The 20,974-nt window shown below is 36.2% G+C and overlaps 2 protein-coding genes across 3 annotated transcripts in view; both read left to right on the top strand.

Moving 5' to 3' along the window:
• The first annotated feature begins 362 nt into the window (after positions 1 to 362).
• On the top strand, positions 363 to 6,288 carry LOC105444833 (toll-like receptor 4). Its single transcript, XM_011679584.2, has 2 exons — positions 363 to 427; positions 2,230 to 6,288. The coding sequence occupies exon 2, from the start codon at positions 2,253 to 2,255 to the stop codon at positions 4,794 to 4,796; it is 2,544 nt and encodes an 847-aa protein (XP_011677886.2). The 5' UTR covers positions 363 to 427; positions 2,230 to 2,252; the 3' UTR covers positions 4,797 to 6,288.
• Positions 6,289 to 13,037: 6,749 nt separating this feature from the next.
• Positions 13,038 to 20,974, top strand: part of LOC593500 (sodium/glucose cotransporter 4) — a 51,850-nt gene continuing 43,913 nt past the window's right edge. The window contains exon 1 of one of the 2 annotated variants that reach the window (XM_030991881.1): positions 13,038 to 13,368. In XM_030991881.1, coding sequence (XP_030847741.1) covers positions 13,261 to 13,368 — 108 coding nt within the window. In that variant the 5' untranslated portion in view covers positions 13,038 to 13,260. The remainder of the gene's footprint in view (positions 13,369 to 20,974) is intronic. The other variant, XM_792972.5, reaches the window with a different exon arrangement.

Here is a 20,974-nt window from a genome sequence, read left to right as displayed (position 1 = left end):
TCAATATTTGTTTTATACAACATCGAAGAAGATCTAATAGAACGTTAATCAACAAATTATACTCCTTATAAATAAATTAAAGTTGGAGTCATGCCTTCTCGGTTACATTCAGATTGCCTTCGCATCAGATACACGCAGGGATACGCGCACGGGAGAGAGGTACACAGTCCGCATATAACCACAAATGCACGGCGAATGTAACCAAAATGCACGCCCGTGCAATAGAACATCTATTGAATATCATGTGACCAACAATCCTCCAATCAAATGACAAGGATCCACGTAGGTGTTGTATCATACGGTTTATCTTATAATATCGCCGTGCGCATTCACACGTCTTACACTGATGATGAGACGAGCAACTCTGATCCGAGTAATCAAATTCTATTTCGACTGTGCATTCCAGTGTGAACAGGTGAAATCATTCGTAAGTAAAATTATTGCGATCTACATATTACCACTTACGATCGACTTGTAAACGCATTTTAGACATTTTGCGTAAAATGGAGATATATTTGGGGACGTTTTCAAACATTGATATGCTTGCGGATTTGAAGAAAGATTCTTATTTTAAAGGAACAAGAAATATCAGAAAAAGGTTGATATGTTTACGATGTTAGGAAATCGGGTACTTATTCTGAAAGTGTAATAGAAAAGTAGGAAATAGGATTATCAGAAAAAAAATCTCAATCCGTTTAGACAAAAAAAGGAGCATATTATATAGAAGGTGTTCTTCAAGTATGAAGAATAGAGGGTCATTTATACTCTGCTAAATGTCGTGCGTTAAATCTATGATTTTCAAATACAACTGGGAATTATTTCTCTGCGAGCGAAAATTTTACTGAGGATAGTTTTGTTGATGTTTATCTTTATATATTAGTTTTATTGATGTTTTTTTCCCAAAATTTACTGGATATAAACAAAATTTGACTGTGAATTACGATTTGGGATGTGATCGAAAGTTGTGTTGCAGTAGCATTTGTCATTTTTCATCTCGTTAATTTTAGTTTTTTAAAATCTGCAAACTGGTCAATCTAGTGCCAATTCACTGAGGTAGCTCATTGAGTAAATGAAGTGTTACAAATACCGTTACATTAAAAAGCATATATGTGTTACTTTCGTGGTTAGAAGGTGAACAAAGTCAGATTTAGGTAAATCATCTTGAGAACTCCAAACGTGGCTCATTATGATTGTTGGCCAGTGGATCAAAATCTTTTGTTAATAGAATATATTCGTTACAAAAACGTGCCACGGGAGTTAATGCCAATACACATTATAAAGTGTCTGTATCATTCCAGAACTTTAAAACAGAATTAAAAAAAAATCTTATTTTCAAATAATCAGTTCTCTTTATCTTAACACCAGCAATAGTAATATTCCAATGACCGCCCCTCCCTTGTTTACGATATTTGCAGTGTGATATCGTAAATATTCTTGGGATTTACCCTGACAAGCGATTTTGCTGCTGTATTTCCCCATCGGAATACAGGTTTACCATGTTTACTAATTATTTCTCCCTTCGTCCCTTAATCTTTTTTTGTTTTTTGTTGTATATATGTCTATTAAAGGTACTATGTCCCATTTGCAGTCTCCAAAAAATATGTTGAATTCCAATGGCATTTGAAAGACGATACTAATTTAGAACTTCCGTCTAAATGAAAGGGCTTTAAAATGGCTTTAATAGTGGGAAAATAACGACCATTAGTTGTCGAATCGACTGAAGTGATGGCAATTACCTAAGTAATAGTCTGATTTTCAGATCCTATTACCGAATGGTCGTACGTTTTGTGCTGCATAAAGATTCAATCAGTTTGATTTTGGCCATTACAAGTAGTGGGTAATTGTGGGTAATTTTGGGTTATTGGTGTACATGTAGACAACTGCTCATGCACCTGCTCATTTTATGTAAGTTATCACCATAGAAACAAAATAATATGTCAGACAGTCACTCAATAGTGTCTGACAGTGAAGTCGAGAAGGTAAACGGGTTTCCTCGCATTATTTTAATACTAGGACATTGCTAATGTTTAAATTTCACAGATAGGACATACATGACATATTCATAATTCATGCACAGTGCTACAGAATTTGATGTTGGCTGCGAGTATCTTTAAAGTATGTATTTCATAACGTACATTGTTTTGCATTGTTCATGTTTTTAAACTGGAATGTGTAAAATAAATGAATGAAATAAAAATATATGATTTGTATTCGTTATCTTCATTACAGCGCTCTTAACGTCTACACTTAAGATGGCATCTGTGACTTTACTCGTGTTATTGGCAGTACTCCACTTGTCTCATTTGGGTTCGACTGTGCATTGGCGGAGGAACCTGGGCTTCGATGACATACGTACATCAAATTTCCCCATGCGATATTCAGGCAAATCGGTACCCCAGTGTCAGGAAGACATCAAGAAAAGATTTGCTGACTGCGATAGACTGAACCTAACGAAAGTCCCAGATTGTCTGTCACCAGATGTTCAAAAGCTATGGCTGATGTATAATCGAATTTGGTATCTTTATAATTCCTCTTTTTTGAAATATCCCGAACTATCGACGTTAGTGTTATCAAATAATGATATTCATTTCATTGAATCAGGGACATTTCTTCCGCTCAAACATCTTCACTCTCTGAATATTAATGGAAATAGTTTGACGTCTTTCCCTGACAATATCACATATTCAGAGCAGTTTGTACGACTGAGAGATCTTCCGTTATCTCGTAACGAACTCACACATGTCAATATCGCATGTTCTTCAGGAAACCAATGGACAATGGAAACAATCTCTCTTGACGGAAACAATTTCCGGGAACTCACATCTGAGACGTTCAAGCTCAATTGCGACATTAACATTTTGGATTTGTCTAAAAATCCTGTAATTCGCATTGATCCAGAAACAATCGCATCTCTTCGTGTGCAGACATTGCGGTTTGGTCGGAAATCTGTAATATTAGAAGTGTGGACTGATTTGTTGATTGGGGTTGCCAGATCTCGAATCAAATGGCTGTATATAAAATATATAGACCAAGACATAATCACTGTCGATTTTTTTAGACCTCTTTATAACTCACGCCTCATATATTTGGAATTGAATTTCGTTCATTTAAATCTTCAGAACGCCACTCCTTTTTCAAATCTAAATCAACTTATAGAACTCACATTAGAGGGCACTATCCCTACTTTAGAACCAGAATATTTTTTAGGAATGAACAAACTTGAAATACTTCACTTGGAGCATAATCATATTAATCAAATCAATCCGAACAACTCTTTTTGGAGTACCCCACATGTGCGCGAGATATATTTGGGTTATAACGAATTAAAGTTTTTGTCACGCACTGCTTTTCAAGGTTTGGATAATCTATTTACATTAGACATAACCTTTAATACGAACTTTATGGAACTTGTAATTAATCAATATACAGGGGGACTCTTCAACCTTCGCTATCTAGTCGTATCAAACAATGTGATAAGAGACTTCTTGGTAGATGCCCCTTATTTAATATCCCTAACCTCTTCAGCTTCGGGAGACTATTTTAGATCGGGAATAACGTTCCAGGATACCCCTTCACTACAATGGTTGGATCTCTCTTATTCAAACATACATTCACAGCTTTTATGGAATTCATTAACATCCACATCACTCTTTGATGGTTTGGATAATCTAGCACATCTTGTATTGGAAGGTAATCCTATTTCCGAGCTGTTGCAAGGAATGTTTCGAGGGCTGTTTGCTTTAGAGTTTCTTGACCTCAGCGATTGCGAGGTCTCCAGCATACAATCGAATGTCTTCCGCGGCCTGAGTTCTCTCCGCACGCTTTCACTTGGAGGAAACAAACTTCAGAGGCTTCCTTTGAATCTGCTGACATTTGATAATAATACTTCCTTGAAAACGTTAGTTTTAGCTGGTAATAAATTTACATATTTCAATTACAGTACATTTGAACCCTTAATGTTTACAATGAATTTATCGATTGACATTTCCCAGAACGAATTGATATGTAACTGTGACATATCATGGCTGGTGAAGTGGCTAAACAGTAAAGTGAATGTCCTCAATGAAGACAATACAGTATGTTCTACAGCATCTGCAACGCTTAGTCCTCTTAGAGGCAAGCCGCTGTTAATCTTTATTCCTAGTGACTTGTGTGGTCCAAACATAGTCCTTATTTGCTCCTCCTCTATTGCGGTCATCGTGTTTGCGGCCACCTTGCTTTTAATATATCATTTTCGCTGGTTTGTGAGATACAAACTATATCTATTGAAGCTTGCTGTTATAGGATACAACGAAATTATAGATGCACGCGATCATGGAGACTTTGAATTTGATCTCAACATCATGTTCATGGAGGATGACGAACATTGGGTCCAGGAACACCTCAGACCAGTCCTTGAAGAAAGGCTTCCAAACTTCAACAGAAACGCAATTGGCGATGACGATCTCATCCCCGGAATGCACTACTTCGACGCGGTCTTTTACGTCATTGAGAAAAGCTTCAAGACTGTCCTGCTTCTCAGCCGAGCTGCGTTCCAGGACAACTGGTTCATGAAAAAATTCCGTATAGCCTTTGAACAGGTCAACGATGCGCGAATGGAAAACATCGTAGTGGTCTTTCTTGAGGACATTCAGGATGCAGAGCTCCCGTTCCTGGTGAGGCTGTACTTGAGTGAGCGCAGAACCTACCTCTGGTGGATGGAAGATGAGAGAGGCCAGGAGTACTTCTGGAACGAACTTATTCTGACTCTTCAAAGAGATAATGTGAGATGGAACATCATGGTCCCACCGGAGTAGGGAAGTGCTGTCGCAAGAATTCTTTCTTCGGAAGCGTCGTTTCTAGGATGCAGATGGCGGGGGAGGGGGGGGGGGGCGTAATAGGTGCCAAACATTAGAGATGGCTAATGGTAACATTTTAATTTTTAATTCTAGGTGTTCTTTCAACACATTTGTTTAACACAAATGTTTAATGAAAAAATGCAACTCGTATGATAAGTTTCACTTCTTGTTAGAGCTCATGTAGTGGATGCGTGTCTCAAAATTTAAGCCGATGATATATTTACATTAGAAAATTTGGTCATGTGAACGTCGTGGTCGGTAACGAATGATAGGTCTGAAGACCTTGGACTTGCCCGTATATATGCAGTACACATTCGTTCTGGGCATAAGAAGTAAACCACAAAACAAACACTTTGAATTGAAAGCTATAGATAAAGTGGGATTAATTTATATGTTTGATGCTTGAATGTAAATAGACACCTTATTTGAGACACACACGCACCAACAAAAACATTATACATATAATCGTTTTAGGACCATAACATTTCTGTACTGTCTGCATTTAAAGACTTTTTGTTGTTGTTGTTGAAATTGTAACATTGTAAATTAGCTTTATACATGTAGATATATAATCTTAGGTCGTGGTTTCGATTCCCGACACGGCACTAATTTCTTTTGGCAATGCATTAAAGCCATTAATCTACATTTACAAATCCATACCCAGGAGAGAAATGGGGCCTTGGTAGGATGACGAAAGCCTTTGTGTTAGTTATTGCCGTATGCCCTCACGGTGCCCATAACATGTACACGATTTCATTCGGGAAACTGTGTAACATTTATTTGTGTGGTTTTCTCCATGTAATATTCTACAGTCTGACCTTTCGTTTTATAATACTTTTGAATTAATTTCTGTATAGATAGGCCTAAGTACACTTGAGGTTTCGTTCAAAGGTGCTTTGCTAAATTCCTCGGATGACTATCAGCATTTTAACCAGGTGACTCTGGGTATTGGTGCTAATGCATTTGTATACAAATTTCCTTATTCCATTGTGTTTTAGATTCCCCCTCTAAATTACGTCTTTTTCTACGGCTACGGTTTTTCATGTACGATGTCTATTTTACCAGGAAACAATAATATACAAGCACTGTTTTTCAATAGGTTCCTCAAATTTTACTTAATCTATCAATGAATTAAGTATCATTGAGACGTGCTCATACTACATGTATATGTATAATTTCTATTTTATATGTCTGTCTATATTTTTTGTAAAATGTGAAACAAACAAATTTGAAACTTGAAACTTGGAATGGAGATGATGCACATTGTGCGTCAATGAATCCAATGACGGGGTACTCGTATGTGTAAAGAGCTTTGAGAAAGTATTTCGTAACAAGCGCTATATAAGTCCAGATTATTGTAATCATATCTATGATATACAATTTTTTGTTGGACAAGAATCCAATTTCACGAGAAGAGCACTTTATTTCTCACAATCATAATTGTATACATATTCTGAAATGTATTAAATGTGTTGAATATCATTTTCAGTCGTATTTATCTGCCAAGTGCAAGTGCTTTGATTTTGTGTAATAAAGACGGAAACAGAAAACGAGGAAAAAGATCAAGAGAGTGGGAAGAAGAAGGTAAATTTGAGAGTGAAAGAGAGAGAGAGAGAAGAGAGAATTCAACTTGATATTCTAATTTCATTACTATAAGTGTAATGCCTACAGAAATCATGTTTAGACTAGACAACGTTTACACCATGTTTCAGTTTCAGTTTATATTTTTTATTTCCGACAGTACAATGTAGTAAACAATCAGGACCAATTAACATTGATATAATGCTATTTTGCAAATCATCATTCGAATAACATTTCCTCACATACAATTTACATTAACATTTCAAAATGTGATGGATAAGACTCTTGAAATTCTGTGAATGTGATCTTTTTTTTTGGGGGGGGAATAATTGCGAGCGTTCTTCTGTGGCAATAAACCCGATATTGGTAAATAGACAAAACAAATTACTTAGTAGAGTAGATGGTCTATAAGGTTTGTAAATAATAATAATGATAATATCGGTTTCTTGCATATATAGTGATCTACTACTAAATGACCAAAGCGCTGGCAGTATTACTATTACCCCAGTCAGCTGGTCACTGAGTTAAATATCCATGTAGCCAGTATGCCCTAAAAAAGTGTTATATGGATAACACTCCGCGGCTACAAGACAAACTGAAGACAAGACAAACCTCTACATAATTATAGTGAACATTCCCTATATATAACAAACAAAAAGTTCCTCTCAAAATGGAGGAATTGCCATTGTTACGTGGCTTATACAGTGCGTCCCGAAAAAACTATACACTTTTGAAATGGCTGCCGAATAAAAAAATATATAATTCTGGGGGACTATTTTTATATGTATAGCAAGCCTATAAACTCAGCTTTCATATGACACCAAAATGTTTGAAAATAATTCATGCTTGGGTGAACACTGCTCACTTTTGTAAAGGGTATGAAAATTAGGTTGCGCAGGAATTAGCCTTCCAATTTGTGAGAGGTAAATCCTTTGGAGCTTACGGAATTGAGAATGATATGACCAATTTATGATCAATTGTGATGAGTTTGGGTTTGCTGAGTGAAATTTGTAGTTTATGGGATTAACATTTTATGCATGAGTGAACAGGAATTGCATTTGTTATTACCGTATAGCAATGTAACTTTCCATGGTAGACTCAGTGGAGTTTTCATGGGAGTCAGGACGGGGTGATGGTACATGGTGCAGGGGAGGTGAAATGTAGGGTAGGACTTTGTTTGGTAGATGGGATTAGGGTCAAGAGGACATGTATGCCCCTCCCCCTCTCTCTCTCTCTCTCTCTCTCTCTGCCTGGGTGTGCTTGTGCATATCTTGACAATCCATTACATTCAGCTATCAATCACTTAATGAACAATGAACGGTATCAGTCAATCAGTCAATCAATTAATCAATCAAGCATTCAATCACCATTCAGTATTTCAATCAATTTAATCATTCAATCATAATTAATCAATAACTCAGTCAATCACTCAATCTATCAACCAACCAACCAGTCATTTTAGCACTTGAGTTTCTGTAATGGTAAATGGGTAACCTTAAGAATAAGTAGCCAACATCTGTGATATTCCTCTTTTCAACAAACCGTATTTGAATAATCAATTTACAATAATTTTACATTATCCCCAACTGGTTATTAAGTGAATCAATGAGATGTTCAACTAATCTTACAATAACTGAAATGTGGGGTGAATGTTTTTATTCAAAGTCAAAGATGTAAAAAATAACAGTTTGTAAGATGGAAATTACAACATGTACCATCACCCCATCCTGACTCCCATAAACACACCACTGAGTCTAACAGGGAAAGTTAGAATCCTACAATAAAAAATAAAATTCCTGTTCACTCATGCATAAAATTTTGGTTTTATAAACCATGTAATTCACTCAGCAAATCATGAATGTATCATATCACCCTCGATTTTGTAAGCACCAAAGGATTTACCTCTCACAAATTGGAAGGCTAATTCCTGCGCAACCTAATTTTCATACCCTTTACAAAAGTGAGCAGTGCTCACCCAAGCATGAATTATTTTCAAACTTTTTGGTGTCATATGAAAGCTGAGTTTATGAGCTTTCCATACATATAAAAATTGTCCCCCAGAATCATATATTTTTTTATTCGGCGGCCATATCAAAAGTGTATAGTTTTTTTTGGGACGCACTGTATAGTGAGCAAGTGTGCTCGCACATACATTATCATAGCCATGAATATAAACAAAACATATATGGAGGACAATTATGTGCTTCTTAAAGAAAGTGTTCATTATTGTATCCCGCATGTACACAATATAAATGTTATTGGCCTCTTAACAACGGGAGTGAACGTAAGCTCATATTCTACTGATTTAGAAAAACCCAACTTGTTGTTTTTAGAAAGGGCAAACTAAGACTGCGGTGTTACTTAGTATTGTATTATAAAATCGAATTATAATCAGCGCTTAACACAACGTCGAGTTACAATTTTAATCGTCATCTTCATTACACATTATTATATACTACAATGCAAGCAGCCCTTCATTGGGTGCAAAATTGAACTTATCAGGGTCAACTCTTAGATGCTGCACCCACAAATATATGTTCCAGGTTATACCTTCCTTACACAGGGGGGAAATTTCCAGCACTTAAGGTTCCCACTGTCGCCCTTTATCGTTTGCCGCTTTTACACATTTTTGGTGTGCCAATTTGAGCCTCTGTGGCGTTGCAATCTTTAAATATACACAATTACTCTCCTGCACCCCCTCTCTTATTCACACCAGCATCTACGCCAGTAAAGTATAAAATAAAAGAGGAACGTTAAAACTGAAGAAACTAATAGTACGCTGTATAAAACTTGTTTACTTAAATCTACCATATCTTGACGATCTGTGGGTGTTTGCATCAGTGTTGAGTTGAGTAGTGAATCGGAAACGAACTTACTGCCAGTCGCTGCCGCAGGGTCAAGAGATGGCGTTATACCTATTACTGGTGAGGTTACAGTTGGGCAAGGATCTGTGTTATTGAGGATGGTATCATTCTCAGGGTCCCATCCCCAATCTTTACACGCACATCTATACTTGGTTTGTTCTATGATAGAAGAACAACAATACAAAGGATCCGACTGTCTGACAAGCAATTTCTGCTTGATGATCTTGCCATTTCTTCTCGGCTCGTGCAACGGCGGTATCTTCAAGCCACTTTGAAAACACACAATCTGTCCTGGTGTACTCCCTGCCGAGGCTGTGCAAAGCAGTCTGACCCATTCCCTGTGGTACTTGCTTCTTGGTTCACAGGATGCCTTACCGGGAGGGAAATCAACATTCAACCGAATTCTTACATCCTCTGGTAGCGTTTGACCCTTTCTGTATGAACTAAGAACATAAGTACCTGCATCTTCTCTGGTAACATGATTGATGGTGAGATGGAGAATGCAATTGGCAAGTCCCGTGTCCTTTTTATTCGTTACTAGATACCTCCGATGCAATGGCGTTGCTTCTGGATTATCATTAGCTGAACTATACAATTGAAATCTATGTCCTTTACATAGCATGACTTCCGAGTTTTCGCATGGATATTGGAAATTGAGACCTACATTTTCTCCTTCTTTGACTCGAATCGCAGCAGAACCAGGTATGGTAAGTATCGCCATTGCAACTATGACAGGAACGATATTAATTGTACCCATTGTAATTATAAGTTTGATTATTGCAGTTTCAAAGTTGACACATCAACTGTGGCAAATAAGAATAAAGACCCGAATAGACGTTGTGATCTGATTCTTTCTACTTTGTTGTTCAAAATTGAAATTAGTTTTGGAGATCATCCACAAACATCGTAATGCAACGTTTGGCTTCATATGGCCAAGGTCTCATTTAAAATTGACAGGCGAATTGACAGGCTGTACACTCTCAATGATTCTTCAGACAGAAGGAATGTCCTGTTGTTAATTGACTAATGCATTATCTGCGTAGACCGAACGAAGCGAGCTTCTGTTGCCCTAAAGAAGAAGAAAAAAGAATCAATGGGAATTTCATAAAGTTAGCAATACAAATCAATTAACAAATAGACCAACTATAACGGTTCCGTCAACGTACAGCTTACTATCTCGTTATGTCTATCTGGATCTCTGCCGGGTTTTTTTTCTTCCTATCGCTTTTCCTCTCTCATTTTATACAACTAGGCATATATAGAATATGTAGAGATATGTCTTCGTGCTATACATTAATTTGTCAAAAAAGGTCTGGCAAAAAAAGAATTTATTGACATAATATCTTCATAGTTTGTGTACGAGGATCATCATGAGAACTGTTGAGGGGCGTCATATCGTAATACGCCATCTTGCGACGGCACTAGAGCTCCCATCGTGATATTCAATTGGAATTCTATGACAAGGTTCACTACTTTATTTATATATTTATTTAATTTTTGCGAACGAACGTTTAACATGACGCTTTCAAGTCATAGGTAGATAACAGGCAAGGAACACTAAAGAATTAGAGACGAAATAACGTAACCCGAATGCACTTACCATAGCGGCAATTCATGTTACAAAAGTTACAGCTACGACGAAAGAAACGTGTCTACTGAAAAACAATTGAGATTTCTACTTGATCATGATATACTATGTCGTAAATGTTTGCAAATTTATGTCATAAAAGTTGATTTTTACAACTGCCTCTGACCTTTGAACACATTGCCTCTTCCAAATTGTAAAGCCCATCGCTGCATTAAATGCTAAATGTTGACCTACTTGGACCCTAACCTCCACTGGCTATATTTTCCCCTCCTGATTGCAAAAAATGAAATTAAAGGGATGCTAATGATTATAGTTGACTATTCTGCTGATTTCGTAAACATAAGTTTCACCGCCAGTATCTGTACAAAAGGCCTCCATAATGTTAGGGAGCCAGCAACAGAGATTCATGATGTTATCTCTTCGTGTTATGCTTAATCATTCCATTTTTGCGTTGCTGATACCCTTCAACTGGGAAATAATTATACTTTTCTTACATTTGAATACGTAGATTACATATAGGTCTATATATTTGTTCTCAGAGCCAATACCATCACCAAGGTATTTGAATGACCCTGCCCCCTCCCCCACGCGCTCTCTCTCTCTCTCTCTCTCTCACCCACTCGCTCTCATTTTCGTATTCTTATTTATCTGTCCTTCTTACTTTCAATCTCCTGTCTCTCCTCTCAATTCTACAATTTTGGGACTTTTAAAACTAGTTATGCAATAAATGTATAGTTTTATCATGACTTTGAAAAGACCCAAGAACAGTGGTGTATCTAGGTAGCATAGTATGGCGCACGGGGCAAAAATGCAATTGACCCCCCCCCCCCAACAACAAAACGAGGGAGAAAAAGGTAGAATATATAATTTTTAACAATGATGAACGGTTTTCGCAATGTGTAAACTATAAACTTAATCTGGCTACGAGACAAATATATAGAAGAGCGCCCTCCGTTTATCTAATTGTATCATCAGTGAAGAGTTCACGAAGAGAAATATGTAAATAAATTGTATATGGCCACGAGACCTATAGCCGTAGGAGTAGGAGTACGAGGCGTTGTAAGCTTTATATATTAGGGACATTTAGATTTGCGTGGACTGATACGTGTGACGTCCATTTAAGGCAGTGCATTAAAGGGACGTCGCTCGTAGCAATCCACGTTGTCGTTGTGCAAATCTAAAAGTCCCTAATATAATGACTGAGGTAATACGTACAAAAAGGGACTAAACATATATATTTTCGTAAATCTATTTTTTAGGAGAATTGAAAAGATAGCTTATTATATTAAATGTGGATATGATTTAAGCAGAACCAAACATAAAAGAAGACATAATTATTTATTTCAATAAATATTCTCGAGGACAACGATATCTTATCCCATATCAATTTCCTTCCTTCAAACACAGTGACATTTTGGTTCGCTATAACAAGGGCCTACATCATGTATATTTTAATATTCAAATAGATATTGCTTGAATATGGGAACCATGATGTCCAGAGTGCAATAGATTTTAATGTTCAATTAAATAATTTGTGTTAGATCATATGATTATCGTCATCATCGGATAATGTCAAAGTAAAAGGTGATAAAGGGATATACGAATCTAAATCCTTGCGTAGATCAACTACAGATTATTCGATGACCTATAGAGATTGGAAATTACCTCTGTTTAGGATGAAATACCCCAGAGTATATCAGTACACTTTCTAAAACTCAGGCGATTATTGAGGACCCCGCCCCCATCTCCACCTCAAATAGGTATTTTTATAAATGTGTACTTTTATTTCTATCCATCGGTTCCAGAGGAATTTAAGTTGTTTGTCCGACATAAGATTATCACATCTTTACACAATTTACCCTCGATATATCTTTTCCATCAATATTGAAGTTTTCCTTCACCAAAGCTCAAAGGAATTACACCGCCAGATTATTCAACAAAACGCATAATCACATGTCAGATAGTAAATGCGAAAGAGTAGGGCATAGAAAACTGGGGAAGGGGCCGTTTTATTTGACCAACTGACCATGAGTCATGCATATTCATGACCAGCTTTTGTTGTTAATTTAATGAATGGAATGGGGTAGAAAAGAGTAGTATTTTCAACGATGTGCAGTGAAGCGAGTATCACCATCCTGGTATACTAATGTATATACACCTTTCAACGCACCAGAGATCGGGAGAGCGCCACTCAATTGAAACAGTGCGTCCATACTCGCGTGTAGCGGAGAAATTACCGTTAGATCATAGTAGACCACCATCCGATCGGGTCAATACTAGTCGCCTGGCGTCGCCGAGCAGTACACTCCAAGTGCTGTTAGTATAGTATCTATCAGCTCCTCGTATAGTTTCTTACTGGAAGAGAGGCTGAAAATAGTCATCAATAACCATGGAAACGACGAATGAGCCAACTAATAATAACATCGCCGTCTTGAATTGGATAGACATTGTGGTGATCGTTGCCTATTTCGTCTTCGTCATGTTAGTCGGAGTATGGGTAAGTCCGTACACCATTGCTTGGTTGAATGGGTCCCGGTTTTTTTGTTATTATATGTTTTGTCACTTTGTGAGTAGAGTGTATTCATCGGGGCGCGCACACTATTTATTTAGTCTCATATTTCTTCCACTCAATTACATCATAGAACACTCGATATATTTTTAGAATATTCCATTTGCCTTTCGCATGTCCATTTGGTGATAATCTTTCAATATATTTTGGATTGATTATAATTCCATTTTATGATTTTATTGGTTATATTTTCTCACGAAAAGGGTCGAGAGTGCAATATTATCAAACGATGAAAAGTTATTTTCGCTCAAAGCTCTTGTGTAAAATAATGTCCATCATTAATTCTTTATCTATTTGGATATATTTCATGAGCAGCAACTTTTGTTGCGTGTGTATTGGCTTGCATGATCATGAGGAAGGCCTCTAGAATTTGTCAAGAAATTTGAAGATGCTTTAATGTTTAAGTTTTGGCTTGGCAGGTTTGGGTCCAAACAGAACGAAACTTGATCTCCACGCAACCATATATATAACACCATGATTAGATATGATACGAAGGAATAGGGAAACAACATCAGGAAATGTTAATAATTTTTGGGGGGACATTGCATTCAATGTGTTAAAATTGGGTGTGCATTTGAAATCAAGTATGCGGCTTTGATACGGTAATAGATTGAAGCTTTTTCTTAAATTCAATCAAACCTTGAAGTAATATTGTTGGAATCAGAATTAATTGTATCAAACTAATATAGACGTGGTTTGGTGTATCTCTTGTATAGTGACGCCAAATATTTGCATGTAATAATGATAATAATAATGATGATTATGATAATGATAATAATGATAATAATGATAATAATAATAATAATAATAATAATGACATATGCAATATGCGTTACTTTTCCGAAAAGTTTAGTGAGTAATAAGACCACACCAATTATCACAGATTAAATAAAAATGTCGGTGATGAAATATCTATACATATCCATTGCACCATTTGCAAGTTTGCAATGTGAATAGTTACAACTGCAGTCATATCCAACTCAACAATATAGTTCACCACAAAAAATGATTCAATAGAAAATATAAGTGCATCAGATTGGTTTGACTAGTTAGTCAGTGTTAAGATATCCAGCTTTTTGTATCACAACCACGTAAGTTGAAACGTCATCAAAGAAGTGAATAGAAAAGATTGCTTTAAAAAATGATTCCTCCGTGTGTATATTACGCAAAAATCTGTAAGATTTATGATAAAATTTCTTTTGGATTCATTATGAGTGAATTGTTCTCAGCATGCCTGGATAGCATGGCGTAAGCACGTGCTAGCTACAGAGGACTTCAGATGCTCTGCACTTATCATTTTGTGCTCCATTAACCGGTCGATTTTCTTTATGAATGGTGAGAAGAAAAAAATCATTTGTGGAAATTCCGGCTGTTCAGTTTTTTTGAGAAGCTTTGATAGATTCATTTGGGTGCCGAAAAGAATCAAAGCCGGTTGAAATCGGACATGCACCAGTGATTTAGAATCGAAAACAGGTGATAGCATCCCCCAAGCGCGTGTTTATGAAGTTATGATTATTATCAATGATGGGTCTCTCGGTACAATTACATCTTTTTCTATGAGTATGAATAATTGGCAAAGGCCTTTTAGAATTCAAGTTGCCAAAAGGCCTCATCTCATTGACAACATCAAGTGAGGTGTTTCCAGGCATGACCATGTGTGCACGAATTAAAATGTCACGTTGTATTCTAACGAGGGGCGTCATGATTCGTAGAGACCTAGATGATGGCAAATTAGTCCGACTTCTGCTAACTTCATGAACAAGGATGATGATTATGATGATAATGATAATAATATTTATAACAACAGCTACAACAGCAACAACAATAATAATAATAAAAGCAACAACAAAAATAACAACAGGTAAAAAATAGAATAGATAAGTAAATATTAAAGTAGTAGAAGTAGCAGTAGTATTAGTAGTAGTAGTGGTCGTAGTACTAGTAGTATAAATAGTAATTGTGGTAGTAAATTATTATTATTAGTAGTAGTAGAAGTAGTAGTAGTAGTAGCAGTAGTATATTTTTAAAAAAAGTCATAGGTAGATGATGTTATGCCACTGTACTATTTAGTCACAATATGCGGGTAGGGTACAGACAGAACAATTGAATTTTGATATAAAAGGAATATACTCTGTCTTCTTTTCGAGGTACTGGTTATAACTATGGGGCTCAGTGACTCCAATAGTACCGTTTGCTTCGAGACTGCGCCCCTCAGCAAATGGTACTATTGGAGTCACCTCGATCATGCCCATAATTTTAACCAGAACCTCTCAAGTATTATATCTTCAACACTTGTTCTATTTGTACTCTACCCGCATTTTGTGACTAAATAGTACAGTGGCTAAATAGTACAGTGCCATAACATCATCTACTTATGGCTATGGCTACATGAAATATAAGATAAGTCTACAATTAAGAGCCGAAATCGAGACACGGACGAACGGGCGACTTAGATCAATGGATCTATTCATGATTATTTCCAACACAACTCTTTCAATTCGATACGTGATGATACAAAAACTGGTGACCACGATGGTAATTGTTCAAAATGCAAGTAATTGGAAAGAGTATACTGTTTATTCCTGGCTCCATTTTACCTAGAGGCGGTTTGGGGAGAGGGGGCGGACACTACCGCCCTGTGCCCCCTTAAAACTAATGTGACATCATCTTCAGTACACAATTCCGAAATTGTGCCGCACCTCTTTTTGTTTTTCTCTTGAAGTGATGACTTATTTTTATCGTTGTTGTTGATGCTGGCGGGGGTGTTGCTGTTGCTATTGATGTTGCTTTTTGACAAATTTTATGAAAGCTCTGCCCCCTCTATTACAAAATCCTGGATCCGCCCCTTATTGTACCATATATATCAACGACTGTTACATGTTGTGTATTGTTATGTTTTACTTGTATTGTTGTTGATTCTTTTTTTTTTAATCTTCCCCTTTTTCCTCAGTGAAACCATGTTGTAGTTCCTAGTTGGAGATGAAAATATGGTGAAGCGAGCCAGGTCAAACTTGTCCTGTGTATTAATAGCCTTATAGGACAGGAATGATTTTTAGGGCTACGCACTTATCGTTCCTCAATTTGAAAAGAGTCATATTTGTTTTCTTCTTTTTGAGGGGCTATATAGTTAAGATATATAATATCTGAAGACAATATGCATGGGTGGGAATGTTGGGAAAAAAGTTGGAAAATTTGCCAATATTGCTAGAAAAACAATGATTTTAAATTTCCGAATGTGTTGCAAACTTCAAGATTTTAAAGCTCGTGTTCCTTTTATAAATTTCTAGCATCTGACGCAATATAGTCATGAAAGAAAATATTGCTTTTCTACTCATGCATCTGGCATATTTTGTACGGCTCTAAATCAAAATGTATTGAGCCAAACCACAAATTGTGGAATGATCATTGTCGCGAAAGGGATAACTATGCTTTGATTGCAATTGACAAGGGGAAGTCCCTGCACATTTCCATGTCATGACCTGCATTCTGTGCTCCAAGTTGCACGTTTTGAGCATTATCTGTACTATGTACTCAGCATGATTTGTTGATGTTATAACATATGCATACAGCATGGAGACAAAGTGCATCAATACGACGAGATAGCAAGATATGATTACAGAAAGAAATTATATTATTCTTCTTAGCAGCCGTAGTTGTTATTATTGCTCTTTTGATTTATTGTGTTTTCTTTTGTTTTCTTTTGTTTTCTCTTCTTTTGTTGTTTGTTTGTATGATGTTGAGTTCATCTCTTTGCACATTATACAGAGTGGTCCATTTGTATTAAAAAGATAATGTTATTTGGCCTAGATCACTACTGCCATGACTGCTGTGTCATATTAACATTACACCTGCTCGGAATGTTCTTATTCTGATCTGTTTTGAAATTTAAGAGGTTTTTTAAAAATACTTATACGGGTGGATTTTTATGCAAGCCCCAAGCCTAAAAGTTGTTTCTCATGAATTGCATGAGCTTCATTTTAGTCTTGGGATATCATTATTCGGAGGGTACATTATAATAGCACAGATCATAAATAATAACAATTAATATTCGGCTTTTATATAGCGCTTAATACATCAACGATGTGTCTAAGCACTTTACAGATATATATTATATTATAGTAGCCCCCCCCCCCCCCACACACAAACACACACACGATGATATGCCTTGAGTTTGCTAGAAATGAGTATATGAAATACTGTATCTATGATCTAAATATTATTATATTCACTTTGCATTACCTTTGTAAACAAATACTTCTCGTGATTGTACAAACCGAATATGGAAATTTAAATATTATGATATAGATGAATAAATGTACAATGAATTATGCTAGCTTGAAGTAATTGATTACAGATCACATTTCAAAATAGTAAATTATCATACATTTCTACTATTAAGCAAGCTACCACTTAAGTAAAAATCACTGATAATAGTAACACAAAATGGCTTCAGTTACTTCTGTTATGAAGCAGTTACAAAACACAAGCTGGGATAATCCGCAAAGAAGATGTAGAACAATCTTTTACGCGTTTGTATATCTATATGATTAATATTTACTTAAATCTTAGATGATGATAAAAAGGGATATAATATGTACCCTGGCACAATATAATGTATTTATTTAAACAAACCTTCGCTCCTGCAATTTGACCCGAGTATATCCATTCCGCGTCAGTTTTTGGTCCAAAGTTTAAAACTTCGAACTACTTAAAGGTGATACAAAGTTTTGGTATGGGATGATGAATTTGGTTCAAATGAACATATTGGAAGCATATGCGATCCTACAATATGCAGTGATCGTTGTCGAGGTCGAAATCGACTCTAAATTTATGAAATTGTAAATAATAAACACTTTATGTTGTATAGCTCCCTCTCAATGTCAAGATATTAATTAAGCTATAAAACAATGTATCTTGACTAAAATCGACCGATTAGCTTTTCCTGTTCGGAAATTATATAGCACAACTACATATTCTGAGATTTTCATGGTCGCAGCTACCATTGTACGGCCGCAGGAGCTATTTGAAATTTATCAACATTTACCGGTAAATCTTTATATTCGATTTTTCTCAAAAGCAGAAGTGTTTTAGGGGCTAAAATTTCTAGTGCTTTTAATACATCCACAGGGGAATTCAAATATATCAAAATTGTAAAGAATCATTTTCCACCCATTTTTCCAAATTTACCAAAATTTTGTAATACCTTTTGTTCGAAATTATGCAGCCTAAAGTAAATATGATATTTCAAATCGATTTGTGTTACTAGTTATAACATGTTACTACACATATTCGAGGTAATATTCACATTTGTCTGTAAATATGGTGAACAAACTAGAAATATGCAGTTTTTCCTCAGAGAAAAAAACAGAAACTGTTCGTTGTAAGAATTAATGTAAGCTCTACGTATGCAGCTACAATACAATTATTGTGTAATACTTTGCAAGTGGCGACAGAGGTAAACAAATACAAATTTTCACAAAGGCTCCGACCGAATTTTTGTTTACTGAAAGGCTTTCAATTGTGTGGATATATTTCTTTGAGAGATTGACATACTCTCCAATAGTTTTGTCGATCTACTCTGCATCGAGTCTAAAGGGACGTCTCGTCTATTAATCTGATGATACTCGGTTGAATGTACAAGCCATGCCTTTGGACCAAAAAAAATTGCAGTCAGAAAAAAAAACTCCTATCTGAAAATACATTCACTTACAAATTTTGCTTCCTCTAGTTGAGTCAATTTTCTTCAAAAGACGATGCCTGGCAGAAGATAACATGTAAAATACGATTCCACGTTTATGTTTAAGACCGTGTCCTACTTATCTTCATATTCTCACTTTCCTCTTTAATCGCTGACGTTGTATCGAAAGAGAGTACGGACAAAAACATGCATCCTTCGTACGCTTTTACTTGGCATTTAGAGGAGAAAATCTAATGAAATGAAGTATCGCGCAAACTCTACCAAGGACATTTTAATGAATGGAATATTCTTTTCATCTTAATTTCACGTCCATTAAATGGAAACAGTTCAATGGTACATACACTTATCTTGCTTATGAAAACGTAGAGTGTATAGCCATTTACCATAAAACGTCCTCATACAGTTTGACAAATACGATATTCATAGAATTTAGAACTCTTATAAATTCATGCTGTCAGGATGATATGACAAACTATCTATTAAGTATAGGTTTTTTTTTTTTTAAAGCGTTGCTCCATCGGAAAGGCTGTATATAGGCATTATAGGGTACAATATGTGTCAAAGTTTAAAGCATGAATCAAGCAATTTAAATGTGTAAGACCTATATTATATCTTAAACATATTTGAAGAAAGAACAGAATTTGTACAAGATCTGTACTCAGTCTGATATTCTTGTCTATTGTGGGGTTTTTCTCCGTCTTCTGTCGACTTTGAGTGTGCCTCGTTGGTATGACTGATGAGGTATTGAAGAATATGCTCAACACTCAACACCATGTTTAAACGTAAGTCATGTTATGTAAATTTCAATGCTAAGATACGCTACAAGTCTGAACATTAACCTCGTTTACATAATATAAAATCCATAGCCAGAAACTATAGATCAAGGTCAACGTTCAAGTCCGGTAGTGTTCAAGAATCGATGGGCAAGAAGAACATTTGAGGTTACGAAACAAACCACAGCCAGGGAACCGCCCATAAACTGTTGGCATCTTTTCTTCTTCCCCTATTTATTTCCTACTTTCTTCAATAGGGCAAAGTTTTATAAGCGGACTATGGGCCCATGAATGGTGAATTTTATTTGATCGGTAAACTCGTGGATATTGACTCAGTGCAAGACATTCTCAACACGTCTCTTGCATGGCTGGGGCAACATATTTATGCAAAGGGCAAAATACGAGATACTCGACGACAGCATATAAAGGAGTGGCAGAGGGACGCTTGAGAGAAAGAGAGAGAGAGAGAGAGAGAGTCGAAGCAAGGGGAGGGTACTCATATTTGGTTTGGACGGGGGTGTGCCGCTGAAACCTCGAAACCCCTACCCATTTTTAAGGGTCATTAGGAAAAGGTGAAAACAAAACTGCCATGGATTCAGATAGAAATAGGGAAAGATTTGACCTTGAGCGCTTTACACGAATTTCATTATTTATAGATAATACATGTACTTTATGTTAATATCGTTGCATTATAGTTCTGACTTTCATATATTGTTAACAAATTATTGTGTAAAGCGATTAGAATTGCTGTAGTAAGCGCTATAGAAATGTAATCTATCATTTATTAGTATATCAAAAAAAGGTAATTGCACGATTGCACTCATACAGTAGCCTCATACTTAATGTCCCAATTGTCATGGGTTTTATTTCTTACACACTCGAAGAGTATTTGCAGTTCTGTGCTTGATCTGAATTAAGTACCTTGTGGTTAAAATCAACCTTGCCCTGCACTGCTCAATGTGAACCCAGCCCACATCAAACAAATAATTTTGTTTGTATTTTAAATACGAACAATAGTGTATTGACTCTTGCATACTCTTGCTTGCAATCTTGTGTAAATCCA

The sequence above is a fragment of the Strongylocentrotus purpuratus genome, unplaced genomic scaffold (assembly GCF_000002235.5).
Source record: "Strongylocentrotus purpuratus isolate Spur 01 unplaced genomic scaffold, Spur_5.0 spur5_scaffold_2, whole genome shotgun sequence".
In the NCBI taxonomy this organism is placed as follows: domain Eukaryota; kingdom Metazoa; phylum Echinodermata; class Echinoidea; order Camarodonta; family Strongylocentrotidae; genus Strongylocentrotus; species Strongylocentrotus purpuratus.
This window is presented reverse-complemented; position numbering and strand designations above follow the sequence as displayed.